Source organism: Neovison vison, chromosome 7 (assembly GCF_020171115.1).
Source record: "Neovison vison isolate M4711 chromosome 7, ASM_NN_V1, whole genome shotgun sequence".
Taxonomy (NCBI): Eukaryota; Metazoa; Chordata; class Mammalia; order Carnivora; family Mustelidae; genus Neogale; species Neogale vison.
Window position 1 is genome coordinate 44,813,432 of NC_058097.1, and position 19,816 is coordinate 44,833,247.

At 49.6% G+C, this 19,816-nt stretch overlaps 1 protein-coding gene across 2 annotated transcripts in view; it reads left to right on the top strand.

Moving 5' to 3' along the window:
• The window catches only part of RYR1 (ryanodine receptor 1), a 110,717-nt gene that overhangs the window by 82,543 nt on the left and 8,358 nt on the right, over positions 1-19,816 (top strand). For both annotated transcript variants that reach the window (XM_044256551.1, XM_044256549.1), the window contains 6 exons: positions 12,032-12,373; positions 14,655-15,461; positions 16,145-16,215; positions 16,768-16,921; positions 17,957-18,043; positions 19,004-19,255. In XM_044256551.1, coding sequence (XP_044112486.1) covers positions 12,032-12,373; positions 14,655-15,461; positions 16,145-16,215; positions 16,768-16,921; positions 17,957-18,043; positions 19,004-19,255 — 1,713 coding nt within the window. The remainder of the gene's footprint in view (positions 1-12,031; positions 12,374-14,654; positions 15,462-16,144; positions 16,216-16,767; positions 16,922-17,956; positions 18,044-19,003; positions 19,256-19,816) is intronic.

Below are 19,816 nucleotides of genomic sequence, written 5' to 3' on the forward strand. Positions count from 1 at the left end.
CCCTTCTGCTAACTGTTTCTTTGGAAATAATTTCTGACCTACAGAGAAGCCGCAGGAACAGTACATAGAATTTCTGATCACCTTTTCACCCCGACCGCCCAAATGCTCACATTTACCACATTTGCTCTCTCATGATTCTGCTTTTCTTCTACATACTTCAGTGTGTATCTCCTGAGAACAAGTTCATTCTCTCTCATAACCCCAGAACAATTATGCAAATCAAGAAATTAGCATCAGTATGACTCAGCTAGCTACAGACCTTAATTCAGTTCTCACTCAGTGAAGAAATTGTTTTTCCTGCGGAGGAGGCAATCCAGCGGTCAGGGACCACGTTTAGACATCCTGTCTCTTTGGCCTCTTTCAATCCCGCACCCTTCCTCAGTCTATCCTTGTCCTTCATGACCTTGACATTTTTGAAGAATGGAGAGCGGTTTTTTAGAGAATGTTTCTGCCCTTGTCTTTCATGACCTTGACATTTATGAAGAATAGAGATCGGTTTTTTAGAGAATGTTCCAGAATGTGGGTTTGCCTGAGATTTTTCCCATGAGTCAATTCAGGTTGGACCTTTAGGCAGGAATGTGGTAGAAGTAATATGTCCTCACTGCATTCTGTCTGGGAGTTCTTCCTATCGCTGTTGACTTTAGCTTGGCTTGCTCGGTTCAGGGGGCATTTACCAGGTTCTCTGCTGCACGGGTGCCATCATTCCCTTTCATATCCTATGAGGGCGTACTTTGCGACAATATAAATATCCCTCTCATCCTCTAGGGTTAGCATCTGTTGGTGATTCTGCCTGAAACGGGGATTACTGTGGTAGTTGACAAATGGTGGGCTTTTTTCTTTTTTATTATTTTTAAAAATTTTTTAAACTTTTTTTTTTTTTTTTTTTAGAGAGAGAGGGAGGGGGTAGGGGCCAAGGAAGAGAGAGAATCCCAAGTCAACTTCACACCAAGTGCAGAGCCCGACATGGGGTTCGAACTCATGATCCTGAGATCATGACCTCAGTGGAAATCAAGAGTCCTACACTTAACCGTCTGAGCCATCCAGGTGCGCCAACATATGGGAGTTTCCTAAGCTCACTATATCCTTTCCCTTTATTAGGTACCATTTTGCTGTACTTGTCCATCCATTTACTTTTATGTATCAGTATACTCGTTCTTACTTTAAACTAGGGCTAGCCCCTTTAATAAACATTAAAAAAAAAATTTAAACATTCAGGGTCTGCTCAGTTAAAAAGTATCCTCAGTGTCCCCAGCCTCCCAGGTGTCCCGAGAGCCTCCCTGTGTCTCTCCCCCTTCTCAGCCATGCCTTCCAAGGACTGTCGACCTCCACTCTCTCCTTTCTCGCCTCCCACCCCCTTTCTGACTCAGGGCTTGCTGGCTTTGGTCCCTGTCACTCTTCTGAAACTACCCTGACCAAGATGGTCAGTGACGTCTTCACCCCAGTGACCTCTACACCCTGAATCTCTCCTCTGTTATCTTTGTGGCATTGGCCACTGTCGGCCATTTCCTCCCCTCCACAATACCTGCTTCCCTGCGCATCTGGGCCGTGCACTTGTGAGAGCCCTGCCTTCCCTGTCAGTCTCTCCCCGCCGCTTCACTCCTTGCTGTCCCCGAGCCGTCCACCTTCCAGAAGAGCTGATAGTTACCATGGTCTCTCTCTGTGCGAGGTCCCTGTATGTAAATGGATTAGGTCACATAGTCCTTAAAACAACCCTAAGTGGTAAGGACTATTTTTATTCTCTCTCTCTTTTTAAAATATTTTATTAATTTATTTGTCAGAGAGAGAGGGCACATGTGTGCATAAGCAGGGGGAGCAGCAGGCAGAGGGAGAAGCAGGCTGCCCACGGAGCAGGGAGCCTGATGCAGGACTCAACCCCAAGACCCCAGGATCATGACCCAAACTGAATGCAGATGCTTAAGTCACTGAGCCACCTAGGTGCCTCTGTTTTTTATTCTCATTGACAGAAGTGGAAACTGAGGCACAGGTAGGTGAAGTGCCATGCTCAGGGTCACACAGCTAATAAGCAACAAAGCTGGGATTAGAACTCAGGCAGTCTGACTCCAGAGTGCACCGCCTCCAGACTCAACCATTACTCTAGTTCCATATATAGTGTCCTTTCCCTCAGCATCAGGCCCTGGCCGGAAGTCCCAGCCCTACTCTCTGAGCCTGACAGTTTTAAGGAGAGAATCTCAGCCAGGGAACCAAAACTCACCATGTAGGAGCTAAAATACACCTCATTCATAACTTTGAAGTGATTCTTCTCAGAAAAGGAAAGCATCAACAAAGTGAAAAAGCCATTTATGGAGTAAGAGAAAATATTTGCAAATCATAGATATGGTAAGGGGCTAATATGGCAAGAAACTTACATAACTCAATAGCAAAAACAACAAAACAAAACAAAAACAACAAAAAAACCCCACAAAAACAAACCAAGTAACCTAATTTTTAAATGGGCAGAGGATCTGAATAGATATTTTTCGGAAGACATACAAGTAGCCAACAGGCATATGATGGGGCAGGTCCTCAAGAGGACACCTGGGTGGCTCCATCGGGCAAGCGTCCAAATCTTGATCTCCGCTCAGGTCTCGATCTCAGGGTCATGAACTCGAGCCCCATGTTGCGTTCCGCACTGGATATGGAGCCTCCTTAAAAAATAAGTAAATACAAGGTGCTCCACATCGGTTGTCATCAGAGAAAATGCAAATCACACCCACAATGAGATACCACCGCATACCTGTGAGGATGCCAATTATGAAAAAGGCAAGAGATAGCAAGTGTGGGTGAAGAGAAAGAAAAAGGAGCCCTTGTGCACCATTGGTGGGAATGTGAAATGGTGTGGCCACTAAAGAAAAAACCACATTTTTTCCTTAAAAATTTAAATTAAATTAGAACTAGGAAATGAAATTAAAAATATAACTGCTGTCAGACCCAGCAGTGCTGTATCAGGGTATATATCCAAAGGATACCAAACCATTGTTTCAAGGAGATATCTGTGCTGCCGTGTTCATTACAGCTATTATTCACAATAGCTGAGGTATGGAACTAACCTAGGAATGTGATATGTAATGGACTGTTATTCTGCCTTTTAAAAAAAGAAGGAAACTTTGTCACTTGCAGCAACATGGCTGAACCAGGAGGGCATTATGCTAAGTGAAATATGCCAGAAATGGAAAGACAAATAGTTCATGGCCTCACTTCCATGTGAAATCTTTAAAAAAAAAAAAACAAAACAAAAACACCAAAGCACCAAAGAAACAAAAAACAAAAACAGAAACTGAACTGGTAGAAACAGAATAGAAAAGTAAGTGATGTGAAGGGCTCAGCCATGGAGGAAATAGAGAGAGGTTGCTAAATGGGTACAAACGTTGAGTTATAAGATGAATTTAAGGGGTGCCTGTGTGGCTCAGTGGGTTAAGCCTCTGCCTTTGGCTCAGGTCATGATCTCAGGGTCCTGGGATCAAGCCCCACATTGAGCTCTCTGCTCCACAGGGAGTCTGCTTTTCCCCCTTTCTCTGCCTGCCTCTCTGCCTACTTGTGATCTGTCTGTCAAATAAATAAATAAATAAAATCTTTTTTAAAGAAAAGGATGAATTTAGGGCGCCTGGGTGGCTCAGTGGGTTAAGCCGCTGCCTTCGGCTCAGGTCATGATCTCAGGGTCCTGGGATCGAGTCCCACATCGGGCTCTCTGCTCAGCAGGGAACCTGCTTCCCTCTCTCTCTCTCTGCCTGCCTCTCCAACTACTTGCGATTTCTCTCTGTCAAATAAATAAATAAAATCTTAAAAAAAAAAAGAAAGAAAGAAAAGAAAAGGATGAATTTAGAAAATGAAATGGGTAAAGATCCCTCCTGACCAGAGCTTCACACACAAGGTTTGATGTCATTTACAGAACATTTTGTAGGTCAGTATCTCTGTGTCACAGAGTTATGATCTGTAACTTGAAAAGTGCCTTGGTTTTATTTCCGAGTAAAGAATACATTCACATGATTTGAACAGCAAAAATGTAACAATGTATGAAGTGGGAAGTCTCACTCCCACTGTTTTCTCAGCCTACTTCCCTCCTCCCCCGACCTCCCCCGCTGCTGTGAGTAACATTAGTTTCCTTTGTATCCTTGCATTGTGTTTTTTTTTCTTTCAGATTTTGTTATTTTCCTCCTTTCTTGCATAATTGGCAGTGAACTACATACATTGGTCCATATCACTTAATAATATATTCTGGAGATCAGAGAGAAACCTCATTCTTTCTGTACAGGTGCCCAGTATTCCATTTTATGTATATATTATGGTTTCTTTGATGATTCTTTGTTGACAGACACTTGCTTCTCTCCTAGTCTTTTGCTTTTACAACTCATGGACAGTTGTGCAAGTTGTGCACTGTACAAAGATACAGTTGATAGCACAGATACTGTATATTTGTACTGAAATTTTCCAGTGGGTGGGAGTAAGTGTGCTGAGGAAGGCTTCTTTTGGACTACTAGCAATGCCGGCTACAACAAATACCCTTGTACATAATGTCATTCTTTATGTGCAGTTATATCTAAGAATATACTTCCAAAAGCAGGATATCTGGGTTAAAGAGTAAATTCATTTGTCATTTGGGCAAATTTTGCCCTCTGTTTTTCCCTCTTATTAGTAACCTGTGAGAGTGCCTGTTTCCCCACAGCCTTGCCACCAGACCACATTGTCAAATATTTGGACTTTTGCCAATCTGATAGGTGAAAAACAATATTGCTGTGCAGTTTAAGTCCACGTTTAAGTCATACCTCCTGGTGTGAGTGCAGTGAAGCATCTTTTTTGTTCTTTCTTTTGTATTGCCTATCCAGTGAACTGACCGTGTCCTTGGCTTATATTCTTTCTTTCTTATTTTTCTCCTTGAGTTCTAGAGCTCTTTATATATTAGGCTGATTATAACTTTGTTAGTTATAGGAGTTGCACCTGTATTTCCTAGTTCATCATTTATCTTTTGACTTTGCTTATGGTGTTATTACATATATATTTGGCTATGTGGAATACTTTGATTCTCATGTAGAAAGTCACTTAAAATATCTTATTAATTTGGGGGGCACCTGGGTGGCACAGTGGGTTAAAGCCTCTGCCTTTGGCTCAGGTCATGATCCCAGGGTCCTGGAATTGAGCCCCGCACTGGGCTCTTTGCTCAGCAAGGAGGCTGCTTCTCCCTCTCTCTCTCTCTCTCTGCCTGCCTCTCTGCCTACATATGATAAATAAGTAAAATCTTTAAAAAAATATGTCTTGTTAATTTTTAATGAAATAGGTAAGACAAGAATAAATTCTTCTTGTAAAGAAACTCAGAACTGGGCGCCTGGGTGGCTCAGTGGGTTAAGCCGCTGCCTTCGTCTCAGGTCATGATCTCAGGGTCCTGGGATCAACTCCCACATCGGGCTCTCTGCTCAGCAGGGAGCCTGCTTCCTCCTCTCTGCCTGCCTCTCTGCCTACTTGTAATCTCTCTCTGTCAAATAAATAAATAAAATCTTTAAAAAAAAAAAAAGAAAGAAAGAAACTCAGAACTTACCACTGCAGTCAAGGTCACTTTTGGCTCCCACCCCCAACCCTGTTGTCATCCCACCTTTCCAAAAACTGCCACTGACAGCCACTCTGGTGTGCTTCTCTCCAGATGTTTATTTCTAAATTTCTGTTTGTCCATTTTAAAAGTATAGCATTGTTGTCTGGTTTCCCAAGTCCTTTATGGTTGACAGATTTCACACTTTGCAAGGCATGTCTTCATTGATAAGTAAGTACTTTACAGATTCCAAAACACCTATTACAGTGTAGAAAGCCCTTTCTGGTGGCTGAAGACACATTTCAGGCTACTAACTTATTCTTGGTCAGCACTGTTTTGGGTTTTTTTTCCTATTATTATTTTTTTAATAGTCTGTAAATATTTTGGGGTATATCTCATAAGTTCATCCATTTAAAATATACAACTCAATTTTTTTGACATATTCACAGAATTGTGCAACCATAACTACAATCTAATTTTAGAACATTGTAGTCACCCCAAAAGAGAAACCCTGTACCCTTTAGCAGTCACTTCCCATTTCTCCCACCCAGGCCCCTGTCAAAGGCTAATCTACTTTCTGTCTCTATAGATTTGCTTATTCTGGACACTTTGTATAAATGGAATTGTATAATAGATTGTCCTAAAAGACTTTTCTTTTGGGGCACTGGGTGGCTTAGTTGGTTGGGCATCTTCAGCTCAGGTCATGATCTCAAGGGTCCTGGGATAGGCTCCTGCGTTGGTCTCCCTGCTCAGGAGGAAGTCTGTTTCTCCCTCTGCTCCTCCCCCTGCTTGTGCACTCTCTTTCTCTCAATTAAATGGATAAAATTTAAGAAAAAACTTTTATTTTGTAAAGATACTTACTTTTCCTTTTATAATAACAAACCGTAATGTGTAATGTCATTATCATTCCTAACCAAAAAGGGAATAAAAAATGAAACAAAAAATATCCACAATTCTTTAAATCATCAAATATCTAGTCATTGTTCACATTTCCAAATCTCATAAATGTCACGTATACCTTAAGAAATGTTTTCTGGGGGCGCCTGCATGGCCCAATTGATTAAGCAGCTGACTCTTGCCTTCAGCTCAGGTTATGATCTCAGGGTCTTGGGGTGGAGCCCTACATTGGGCTGGGCTCAGCATGGAGTTGGCTTGTCCCTCTCCCTCTGCTCTTCCCCCCAACATACTCTTGCTCTCATGAATAAATAAAATCTTTAAAATAAATAAATCCTGGGGCGCCTGGATGGCTCAGTGGGTTAAAGCCTCTGCCTTCAGCTCAGGTCATGTTCCCAGGGTCCTAGGATCGAGCCCTGCATCGGGCTCTCTGCTCAGCGGGAAGCCGTCTTCCCTCTCTCTCTGCCTGCCTCGCCGCCTACTTATGATCTCTCTCTCTGTCAAATAAATAAATAAAATCTTAAAAATAAATAAATAAATCTTTAAAAAATAAATAAAAATCTTAAAGATATAAAAAAATAAACAAGGTCCACCCATTGCAACCAGTTGATATTTCCTTGAACCTCCTTGTACCTACTGCTTCCCCGCCAGCACTTTTCCTTTTCCTTGTAGTTGATCTGCTGGGGACCCAGGTGTTTGGCGCTACAGGGGAGTACTCTCTGATAGAAATACAATGTGAGCAGGGAGCCTGGCTGGCTCAGTTGGTAGAACATGCAGCTCCTGATCTCAGGGTCATGAGTTTGAGCTCCATGGTGGGAGTAGAGTTTCCCTTAAAAAAATTAGTAACGCAAGGGTGCCTGGGTGGCTCAGTTGTTAGGTGTCTACCTTTGGCTCAGGTCATGGTCCCAGGGTCCTGGGATCAAGCCCTGCATCAGGCTTCCTGCTTGGCAGGAAGCCTGCTTCTCTCTCTCCCACCCCTGCTTATGTTCCCTCTCTCACTGTCTCTCTCTCTCTCTGTCAAATAAATAAGTAAAATCTTTCTTAAAAAGTTAGGAATACAATGTGAGCAATATGCATAATTTAAATGTTTCTAGTACCCCTGCTTTTAAAAAGCAAAACACACGGGGCGCCTAGGTGGCTCAGTTGGTTAAGCAACTGCCTTCAGCTCAGGTGATGATCCCAGAGTCCCAGGATCAAGTCCTACATGGGGCTCCCAGCTCCATGGGGAGTCTGCTTCTCCCTCTGACCTTCTCCCCTCTCATGCTCTCTCTCACTGTCTCTCTCTCAAATCAATAAATAAAATCTTTAAAAAACTTAAAAAGCAAAACACATGTGCATGAGGTCATTTTCAACAATATATTGTATTTAAACTCATAGATCCAAAATATTATTTCAACATGTAAACTATATATATATATATATATACTATTCCACATCTTACATCCTTATTTCATGCTAAGTCTTTGAAATCCAGTATATAAATCTCAATCAGCACCTACCCTGATTCAAGGACTCAGCAGCCCCAAGTGGCCCTCAGCTCTCATTGGAAAGTGCCTGTGCTGTTTGTAGAGCTTCCCACAGTTTTCATCTGGCTGAGCCAACCTCCTAGTGTCATGTAGCACGTTCCTCCTTCCCCTGTGTTTCCTGTAAACTGAGACTCCCGGTCAAGAAGTCCATCAGATGCAAGTTCCGTTTGGTTGGTTTGTTGCTTTGTTTTGTTGGCATATCCTCTGTGGCACAACCTACATTCATCAGGAGGCAAATCCTTCCCTGTTCTCTCTCCTTTGGTGAGGTCAGCAGCTACTGATGTTCGATACCCAGACATGTTCGTGCACTAGCGATGGCAAAATGACGATATGCTCATTTTTGTTAATATTCTCATTTCTAGGGACTATTTGTCAAACATCATGTGGTTTCCTAAACACAAAGCTTCAGGCACCTTACAGATATGTGTTTCACAACATGCTTTTTGGTTTCTTTATGGTTTAAAAGGCAAGTTCAGGATTTTTAAAAGAACTTTTTAACTTTCAAAAATTGTCACGAAGGAGCGAAGTCTTCTCTGCTTTTAAGATGCTAATTCAAAAAAAAATTCTTAATTCACTTGATAAAATGTGTCCTGAGCATCTGCTGTGTGTAGCAGCAAGCGGAACAGACCAAGATCCCACCCTCGGAGCAGACAGCCCAGTGGGAAGGGGCAGATGAAAATAACCAAATGGGGTGCCTGGGTGGCTTAGTCGGTTAAGCCTCCAACTCTTGATTTCATCTCAGGGTGAGATCATGCTCTCAGGTTGAGATCTCAGGCTCTCAGGGTGAACCCCACCGCACTGGGCATGGACCTGGCTTAAGATTCTCTCTCTCCCCCGCCCAAAGTAAAGAACTAAACAAAATAATTTCAGGTTATAATCTGTAGTCTGAAGGAAATGAGCAGGATGTCATGAGAGAGAGCATGAATGGATAAGTCTTGACAACTGTGTGGATGGGGGATGCCTTTCCAGAAAAGAGCATTGAAGCTGGAGCTGAAACATACCACTTGGAGGTGTGGGAGGTTGTGGCATCCCAGACAGAGGGGGCAGCAAGTCTAAAGGCTGAAAGGTGGGAACCAGAGGGGTGCCAAGGGAGGCCAGCATGACTGGAGAGGGCTGTTGATGGGGAAAATGGGAGTGGTAAAGTGCCAGAGGGGAGGGACACAGCAGACATACAGGGCCTGGTTGGGTGCAGGAAAGACTCCTGCACTCAATTTTTTTTTTAAGATTTTATTTATTTATTTGACTGGGCTGGATCCCAGGACTCTGATATCATAACCTAAGCCAAAGGCAGAGGCTTTAACCCACTGAGCCACCCAGGTGCCCCCAATCTCCAATTTTTAACCTAAATGAGATGGAGGCATGGGACGTTTCTGAGCAGGGAGAGGTGTGTCCTTAGATGTTTATATCTAAACATCTTTATGTTATGGCTGGGGGTTGAGAGGGAGCAGGGAGAACAGGGAAGAGGTTGCCATGAGAGTCTAGAGGGGGATGATGCAGGACCAAAACCAGGGTGGGACCGTCGAGGGGGCAGATGTGTGTGGGTTCTAGATCTGTGAAAGCAGAGCTGACAGATTTGCTGATGAATCGGGTGTGGGTGGTGAGACAAAAAAGAGGAATCAAGGATGACTCAAAGGTTTTAGCTTAAGCAGCTGGGTGGAGAGCGATGCTATTCCTGAGATTGGTAAGACAGTGGGAGGAAAGGTTTTGAAACCAAAAGTTCAGTTTAGACTATTTCCAGTTTGGGGTAGAGATCCATGAAAAGATGTCAGGTAAGGGCTTCAGCTGTTAACTATCTGGATTCTGGGGAGAAGTTGGGGCTGAGATGTAAATTGGGCCATCCTTGGTGTGGGATAGTGTTCAGAGCCTTGGGCCTCAGTGAATATCTCCATGGAGAGTGTGTTTCTCAAGAAGGGGGTGCAGATTCCAGGAGTAGTGTCCCCAACCTTTAGAAGTCTGGAATAAAGGAGGAGTCCCATGTAGGAAGCTGATAGCAATCAGAGAAGGAGGTATTTCAAAAGAAGGGGAGTGGGAAATGGATGATGACAAAGAGAGAGCTGCAAATCACAAGAGCAGAGTCCAAGATGGAATGAAGAGGATGGAGTTCCAGGCCTTTCGGTAAGGAGGGGGTCTTTTCAGAGGGGCAAGTAACACACCACATCATAAGTGGAGAAGGCAGGTCGGTGCAGCAAAGGTAGATGGTGGGGAGTTCCTGTATGATTATGTCTCCACATTCTGTGGTTTCTAGAACCCTTCATGATCTGCAAAGCGGGTTACTCATTTAGAAAGCATTTTGCAAAGTTCTTGGCTACAAAGCACTTTTTGGAGCCAGAAGATCTCACTTCTATTCATATCCTAGAGTAGCATTTCTCAGACTACATGGTGCAATTCATCTGTGGGTCATGAAATTAATTTCGTTAAGTCATGACCAGCATCTTTAAAAATACAATTGAATCGAACATGACAGAGAGAGTTGCATAGCGAAAGTCAGAATTGTGTCATGAACCCCTTTCCCTGGATTCTCACTACAGAATGCATTCTAGCTGTGAGTGCAGTCAAAACATTTGACTCAGACAAACTGCTCTAGAGAACTTCTTGCCAGAAGTGCACAGGAGATCAGCATAAGACTGTTCAATGAAAGTGTTGTCTATAAAGCAAAAAAACTGGAAACCACCTGAATGTCCAGTATCAGAAGGATATATGGTGTTACATTTATTAGAAATACTACATAACAGGAAAAATGAATTCGTTTGGTCCATCTGTCAACATGGGTAGATCTTAAAAATATAGTTGAAGAAAGCAAGTTTCAAATTATATTACTATGATAGCAATTCTTTGTTTTTTATTTTTTTAATTTTTTTCTAAAGATTTTCCTTATTTATTTGACAGAGAGAGAGAGATCACAAGTAGGCAGAGAGGCGGGGTGGGGAGGGGAGGGAGCAGATTCCCCGCTGAGCAGAGAGCCTGATGCGGGGCTCGATCCCAGGACCCCGAGACCATGACCCAAGTCGAAGGCAGAGGCTTAACCCACTGAGCCACCCAGGTACCCCTATAATAGCAATTCTTTAAATTAAAAAAAAATGCAGGGGATACTATGTATTTTTGTGAGAAAATGCCAGGATATAGGTAGTGGAAGTATTGAGACATGTTGGAAGAAGAGATCAACACCAGGATAGTGGTTACTTTGGGAGAAGGTGGGGTAGCATGGGGTGGAAGGGATGGGACAAGCATGCACAGAAGGCTCTAATAATACCTGTAATGTTTAGTTCTTAAATATATAGCATTTAAAAAATATGTCCATGTGAGCATTTAATTCTGGGGTGATGGGCATATGACTGTTTGTTTCTAGTTGAAATTCAGAGCCCTCCACTGTGTCGAGTGTCAATGATGTACTTGCTGGAAAGGGGTGGGGGCAGCCCAAATGGGCCTGGGGAGAGGTTTGGGGTGGGAGGTGATATGTGTCAGGGTTCTATCATGGAGGACCTATCTGTCCTGGAGGAGAGGGTAATTACCTACCTAACTTGGAAATAGAGAAAGCTGTGTGCAGGACTGTAGGACTGACTTTTGGGGGTGGGGAGGGACATGGCCAGCTCAGGGAGGAAGTCAGGGAGAGCAATGCCACGGCTCCATTCTCTTCCAGTTCCTGATCCCAACTGGACAGACCCTGCCTACAACCACATGGTCCCTGTCCGGGGTGGGACAGGCCATATGCGCCATCCAGCAGGAAGGGTAGACAGCAGGAGTGCAGGGCCGGTGGAGAGCCTGGGGCAGCATTTCTTGGCCATTCAGCACAACTGCTGAGTTTTTTCAATCCCCATCTTACCATCTCTGAAAAAGGAATGTATCTTCCAGTGGAGGGTGGCCCAGCTTTGTGGACATGCAGCACGCTGGTATTTTGATAGCTGGTACAGCCCCATCTGTGCCAACCTGCGGGGTTTCAGCCTTAGGTTCTGTTTAGGGTTCTGGAATTTTCTGTCTTTATGAAAAGTCCATAAGAGGAGTATTTAAGAGGAGTATTTAAGAAGAATATTTAAGAGGAACACTGACGCTCACCGGGCCAGCCCTCTGACCTTTCCCATGCACCCCTGCCTACCCCCAGGCTATGGACAGCCAGAAGCAGTTCACCGGCCCAGAAATCCAGTTCCTGCTTTCCTGCTCCGAAGCTGATGAGAACGAGATGATCAACTGTGAGGAGTTCGCCAACCGCTTCCAGGAGCCTGCCCGCGACATTGGCTTCAACGTGGCGGTGCTGCTGACCAACCTGTCGGAGCACGTGCCCCACGACCCACGCCTGCGCACCTTCCTCGAGCTGGCGGAGAGCATCCTCGAGTACTTCCGGCCCTACCTGGGCCGCATCGAGATTATGGGCGCCTCGCGCCGCATCGAGCGCATCTACTTTGAGATCTCAGAGACCAACCGAATGCAGTGGGAGATGCCCCAGGTTGGCCGGCCCGTTCACCTGCATGCTCGCCTCCCCCAACCCCCGCGCATGCTCCTCGCACCCTCGGACCCCCACAGGGGCGGACACCCGCTTCATACATCCACCATGCCAGCCCTGGGGGGCTCTTGCTCCACACGTGCAAGCCCGTGCCCACCCTTTCGCCCCCATGTTGTGGGCCCTGTAGTGCCCTTGCACGTCCCTGGGTCTCCCCTGCCCACCCCTTGCAGATTTAGCCCAGAGATGGGTTGCATGTGCAGCAGCGTGGCTGTGCCCCTACTCACTGCTTGAACACCATGCCTGCCCCTTGCATGCTCACTCTGGGAGCTCCAGCTTGTCCTTAGAGTTCTAGTCACACCCACGCCGTCACGTACTGGAACACGGTGGTTGTAGATCGTTAATACATCTTCCTTGCTCGTCTTCCCAGCAGCCCTGGTGTGCCCTCTCTCGGCCCTGGCCTACTCGTGCCCTCTCTTTAACACACTCACCGTGGGGGCTCTGGGGTACCTTGCTATGCTGGTCTGCCCCTCACCAGTCACCACGTGTGCCCCCAAATGCTCTCTGAGGTCCCAGCACATGATGTCTACTTACTTGGGGTCCACGTGTGGGTACACAATTCTTACACACTCACCCTGAGGATATGGTCCCAGCACACTATATGGTTGTTCATCCCTCACTTATTCACCCCCTACATGCCCTCTCTGGCATGCCCTCGATCTCCTGTGCACACTTGGACCACCCTCCAGCTTACCCCATGAACCCCTGACTATCCTTGGTGGCCAGGCTGATCCTTGGCCCAATGTAGCCTATCTCAGCCTCTCATATGCCCACCCACAGATGTCTGAATGCGCCTTACACACCTACTTGCTGGAAGGTCACACTCATGTGGCCCTGGCAGGCCCCCAGCCCAACTCACACTTAGCTTGCATGTCGCCCGCATTCCCTGTTCTCTTGCACTCCGCTTACACTCACACTTCTCCTTTGTTCCTCACCTGCACATTCCTCCCACATGCTCTTGCACACCCCCTCCCATCTCACACTTGTAGCCCATGAGGCTTGCACTCCAATCACCCCCTCAACAACTGGGCCCCTTATGTCTCCTCAGTGACACTTGGCGCAAGCACACCTGGGTTGTTGTCCCACACTGAACCCTGTCCTCATATTCTGGGCCTTAGTGCACTGACTCCCAGGATCCCTTGCACACTCATGCCTGCTTCACGGGCACTGACGCTATGAATTGTAGCCCCCTCCTGCACTAACACTCCCCTCCGGTTTAGGCCTCAGGCCCTTGCATGGCCGCCCTGTGTGTCCATGTCTACCATGGACACTTGAGCTCCACATGCTGGCATCCCTCCCCCATCCTCCCATACCACCACCCGGTTCCTCCCTTAGTCCCTGGTGCCCTCTCACGAGGCTCTTGCACGTCGGCCCCCTCACTCCACAGGACAGCTCAAGATTTTGCACATTTCACCTGTGTCCCTCGGGGCCCGATTGCGTACGCCCCACCCTCACCCATCTGGCATAAAAGTGGCTGCACCATCCTTGCACCCAGGAGGTCTTGCCACATCCCTTCACCTGGAGGAAGCCCAGGTTCAGCACGGACGCTTCACACTCTTGTACAAGCTCTGGGAGCTCCACCCATCTTCCCCCACCTCCCCTTCTCACATGCTCCCCACATGTAAACTCTTTCTCTTAATTCCTGGACACACCCAGTTCTGCCTCCTCCCTCCTCCTATTCCAGTATTCTCCTGCTTGAGGCCCTGTATGCAGCGTGGACCTCTGTACTTTGCAGCCTTCTAATAGCGAGAGCTGTCCAGATCCCTCGGCATCTCTGAACTCATTGAAGCCTCTCGCCAACCCTGTAACTTAGGTCCTATTAATATCCCCCAGTTTCGGGGCAGGAGGGGAGGAAACTGAGGCCCAGAGAGTTATGTCTAAATCATCCAGCTCCTCAGTGGCAGAATCAGGGCTGGAACCCAGGCGGGCTGCAGAACCTTCGCCCTCCGCCCCTGCGCTCCATCTCTCAGAGGAGCGGATAGCCCGGATTCTGGAGCCCGCTGGTGGGAATCCAGCCCTCCATCTGCCCCCTCTGGGCTGCGGCACCCTGAGGACATGACTTGCTAAGCTTCCATTTCCCCAGCTGCGAAACGGGGAGCCGAGTCCTTCCTCTGGGATCCTTGGTGAGGGTTCAGTGAGCTAGCTCCTCTCTGTCACACCCTCGGTCCGGGGGGCTTGGCGGCGACCCACGCGCTCACTCCGTGGCATCCCCACCCCGCGCGCGCAGGTCAAGGAGTCCAAGCGCCAGTTCATCTTCGACGTGGTGAACGAGGGCGGCGAGTCCGAGAAGATGGAGCTCTTCGTGAGCTTCTGCGAGGACACCATCTTCGAGATGCAGATCGCCGCGCAGATCTCCGAGCCCGAGGGCGAGCCGGAGGAGGACGAAGACGACGGCGCGGCGGAGGCGGGCGCGGAGGGCGCGGAGGAAGGCTCGGCGGGACCCGAGGGCGCGGCGGGGCAGGCGGCGGCGGGCGTGACGGCGCGCGCGGCGGCTGCGGCGGCCTGGGCGCTGCGCGGCCTCAGCTACCGCAGCCTGCGGCGGCGCGTGCGGCGGCTGCGGCGGCTCACTGCGCGCGAGGCGGCCACGGCGGTGGCAGCGCTGCTCTGGGCGGCGGTGACGCGCGCGGCGGGCGCGGGCGCGGGCGCTGCGGCTGGCGCGCTGCGCCTGCTCTGGGGCTCGCTCTTCGGCGGCGGCCTCGTGGAGGGCGCCAAGAAGGTGACGGTGACCGAGCTCCTGGCCGGCATGCCCGACCCCACGGGCGACGAGGTGCACGGCGAGCAGCCAGCCGGGCCCGGCGGCGACGCGGACGGCGAGGGCGCGGGCGAGGGCGCGGGCGACGAGGCGGAGGGCGCGGGCGACGAGGAGGCGACGGCGCACGAGGCCGGCCCGGGAGGCGCGGACGGGGCAGTGGCCGTGGCGGACGGGGGCCCCTTCCGGCCCGAAGGGGCGGGCGGCCTCGGGGACATGGGTGACACGACGCCGGCGGAGCCGCCCACGCCCGAGGGCTCCCCCATCATCAAGAGGAAGCTGGGGGTGAGAGGGCCCGCGGGGTGGGGGGCGGGCTCTGAGGTTTTGGAGACCTTGGGCCCAAGAGGGAGGACCAGACTGGGAGGGAGACTCTGAGAGACAGAGAGAGAAGAGAGAGCCTGAGAGATAGGCCCGCAGAGACGAACCAGAGAGCATAGACAAGGGAGAGAGAGATACACGGTGAAGTGGACTCCGAGACGGAGACCTTGAAACAGGTAGTACTTCTGGGAGAGATCAAGAAATCTGCACAAAGAGAGAGGAGAGACCCTGAAACCTAGTTAGAGGGGAAAGGGGACTGGTAACTGGAACAGCCCGGGACAGGGTCAGGGACACTGGGAGAGCCCCTCAGATATAAGCAGGTGGTTGTGAGGAATTAAGTAGCCTCCACCCTCAGGCCCTGAGTGCCCTCGGGCTGCGGTTGTCAAGGTGAAGAGAAGCCCTGGGGAACAAGACCTCCACCTGGAGTCAACCTGACTCTGCACAGTGCTTTGGCAAGACGTTCCACCTCCCTGAGCCTCAATTTCCCCTCTAAAATGAGACTCTAGTAATCCCTCCTCTAATGAGAGGGGAGGAAACAGATTGCCCTGGGGGAAATGACAGATGGGGACCCAGAGAGGAACAGGCAGGCAGAGGCGCTCTGAGAGGCGCTTGGGGTGGCAGCTGGTCCCTGATGCTTGCCCTGCTTCCAGGTGGATGGAGAGGAAGAGGAGCTGCCTCCAGAACCTGAGCCGGAGCCTGAACCTGAGCCTGAGAAAGCCGAGTGAGTGGCCTTGGAGTCCAAGGGGCCCGGCCCCTGTCATTGCCTCCCTCCTGGACCCAGAGCCTCCTGAGGTCATCCTGTGTCCTCAGCCTCACCCAGACCAGGCTGGGGCCCAAAAGGAGCCCCAAAAGGAGCCAAAAGTCTCCTCTTTTGCCTCGAAGCCTTCCTGTGGGCTGTTCTCTCTGCTCGGAGCACTTTCTTCCATGCTCATCTCAGTCTTCCTTCTCCTTCCCATTTGGGCTCACATGCCTCCTTCTCCAGGAAGCTTACCTTGACACACACACCCTGCCAACAAGTGAAAGACGTGTTTCTGGGGCTCCCACAACCCTCTTGAGCATCCCCCATCCAGCTCTGACCCCTCTGGGCTGCCACTGCCTGGTGACCGGTCTGTCACCCATGGAGGCAGCAACTCATCACTGTGTCCGCAGCACCATCCAGACCTGGCCAAGCATGGGGTGGGCCCCCAATGCACGGCTTTGAATGAATGAATGATTGAATGAATGGATGGATTGCCTGGGCACCTCCTCACTCTTTCTGTGTCCTGCCCTGCAGTGCTGAGAATGGGGAGAAGGAAGAAGTCCCTGAACCCCCACCAGAGCCCCCCAAGAAGACAGCACCTCCTCCACCCCCTCCAAAGAAGGAGGAAACTGGAGGTGGGGGCTTGGAATTCTGGGGAGAGCTGGAAGTACAGAGGGTGAAGTTCTTGGTGAGGACCCCGCAAGGGCTTGCTGGCACCTCCTCTTCCAGGGAGATCTCCCAGTGCCTTCACAGCACCTCTTTTCTGCACCCTGTCCTGGAGCTCACCTGTTGCAGGCATAATGCTCAGAAGAAGCCAGGCTGGCCTGAGGGCACAGATGTCCCCAGACAGAGTCAGGACCTGGTGACAGGGCAGCATCTTAGGTGGCCCCCCACTTGGCCCCTGCTCAAGATCCTTATTCCAACCCCCATACCTTTGTTCCTCTGGAGCCACCTGCCTCGGCTCTCCACCCCGACGTACTAGCCAGAGCTAAGTCCAAGCAAAGACGTGCTTCTGTTTCTCCCACCATGGCCTGTTCCTTGACTCTCAGCCTTTGGGTCAGAGCATCCACACTGGTCCCAGCCCCTCCTGTCCGAGGTTGTGGGGAGAGCTCATGTCCTCGTCCAACCCAGAAAGAAGGGAGAGAGTTTGGGAGGGCAGGGCTCAGGGCTCCGCCTGTCCTGCCTCCTCTCCAGGCCCAACCTGAGATGAGGGTCTGAAGGAAAACTCTTGTGGGGAAAGGTGGTCCAGTGAGGATGCATGGGAAGAATGAGGGACAGGAAGAATGATGAAGAGAGAAAGAGGGAGGGAGAGATGGACGTACATGTCCTCTATCCGGGCTAAAGCAGACGGGGCAGCCTCACACAGGAAGCAACATACCAGAGAAGTTGGGAGTGTGGACTTTGGAAGTGAAGTGCTTGGTCTCAAACCTCAGGTCTGCCACTTCTTGGCTGTGTGACCTTGAGCAAGACCTCTCACCTCCCCAAGGCCCGGTGTTCTCATCTGTAGAATGGGCGGACCAGCTGTGCCTGCTTCGTGGCAGTGCAGTGAGAGCCACACACATTCGTGTGTATAAAGCTCTTAGTGCACGTCCTGGTATACAGTAAGCACTCAAGAACTGGGACGTTGTGAACCAGATTTTGGATTGTTAGGTGGATGATGGGGGCAGATTCTCCAGGGAAGAAGGTGGACCGTAAGCTCTTTCCCTTTCTTTTCTCATTTTAGAACTACCTTTCCCGAAACTTCTATACCCTGCGATTCCTTGCACTCTTCTTGGCCTTTGCCATCAACTTCATCTTGCTGTTTTATAAGGTGCTGGTCACAAGGGGCCCAGAGGATAGGCGCTTATCTCTGCTGGGGGACAGGGTGGCTGGGCCAGGGCCCTCTGGGACAAGGTGTTGGATTGGGGGTGCCAGGGAGGTTTGGGCTGGACACCGGATCTTGGGACGCCCACAGGAGCATGTGTGGGTATCTGGGTGCATCTGGGACAGAGCAGGAAACCAGTGCGGGCTTCCATGCTCAGCTCTGCCACTCACCAGTCCCATGGCCCTGGGTGCAGACCTTGGTCTCTGTGACGTGCACTGATTCAACGAAGCTTCTTTGCTTTCTCATAAGCTAAGGAGAAATCTTCAGGGAGGAGGAAATGGGCAGCTTATGGAATGGAAGGAAAGGGCTCAGAACCAGACCTCCTGAGACACAAAAGGACCTTGGGTTCTTACTAGAAGATCTAGATAACAGGACAGCTAGATAACAGTATAGCTGACTTCTGTGGGATCGAATCCCGGCTCCACCACCCACTGGCTGTTTGATGTTAGGCAAGGGCCTTAACCTCATTGCCCCTCAGTTTCCTCATCTGTAAAATGGGACACTGACAGTGTCTATCTCTGAGAGCTGTGGGGCTTACAAGAGGATTAGCATGTGTGAAGCACTTAGAACGGTACTTGGCATATAGAAAGTGCTGCGTAAACATCAGTTATGCCTAATTTTAGCATTCATGTTAATACTGGTGGTCAGTCTCTGCAAGGATCTGCTGCCAAGGAGAATCAGCTCCAACGGCTTCCTGTCAGTTCGACAGTCAGATTCTCAGGACAGAGTCTGATTTGCTAGTTAGGGTTCCAGGCCCACCCCTTATCTTGACTCACAGTCTCACCGAGGTAGCATCTGTCTACCCCTCCCCCCCACAACCCCTGCCTTCAGCCTCAGGAATGGAGGCTGTCAAGTGTGTTCGGCTTCCAGGTGTGGCAGGCCCTGACCGACCTCTGCCCCCTTCAGGTTTCAGACTCTCCGCCAGGGGAGGATGACGTGGAGGGCTCAGCAGCTGGAGACCTGTCAGGTGCAGGGTCTGGTGGTGGCTCTGGCTGGGGCTCAGGGGCCAGTGAGGAAGCGGAGGGTGACGAGGACGAGAACATGGTGTACTACTTCCTGGAGGAGAGCACCGGCTACATGGAGCCCGCCTTGCGCTGTCTGAGCCTGCTCCATACGCTGGTGGCCTTCCTCTGCATCATTGGCTACAACTGCCTCAAGGTGGGTCATGACGGCAGTTCTGGGGCACAGGCTTATTGGGCAGGGAGTCGTACTGGGCTGCTGCGAGGGTCTAGGGCACGGGTGGGGCGATCTCCCCTGGTGGTTGGAACAGAGGGGGCCTGGAACTGGAAGGGCTGTGGGGGCTGGGTACAAGATTGGGGTCTTCAGCAAGGACAGTATTCAAATCCGGAACTCATGTGGGTCACAGGTGAGAAGCCAGGGCCTGGGACCATATTAATTTCTGGATCAAGAGGCAGACTTTGTTACAGTGACTGTTATTTTCTGTATACTGATCAGCTGGCGAATGAAGGCTCGTGGGGTTCTGTGGGGTCTTGGATGTGACATGGGCACTAACAGGGAAGTGTGGATTCTGACATAACAATGCCTGAGGTTTGTGATGCCCCAGAGGCATGTTATGAGAGCTTCAGTTGGGTTCCAATGGGTCTGTCTGAACCAATCTTGATGCTTTACTGTTGGAGGAATAGAGTTCTTTTGGCTTAGAACTTTTGCATATGCTATTCCCTCTGCCTGGAATCCTTTCTCTCACTTCCAGCTCCTTTT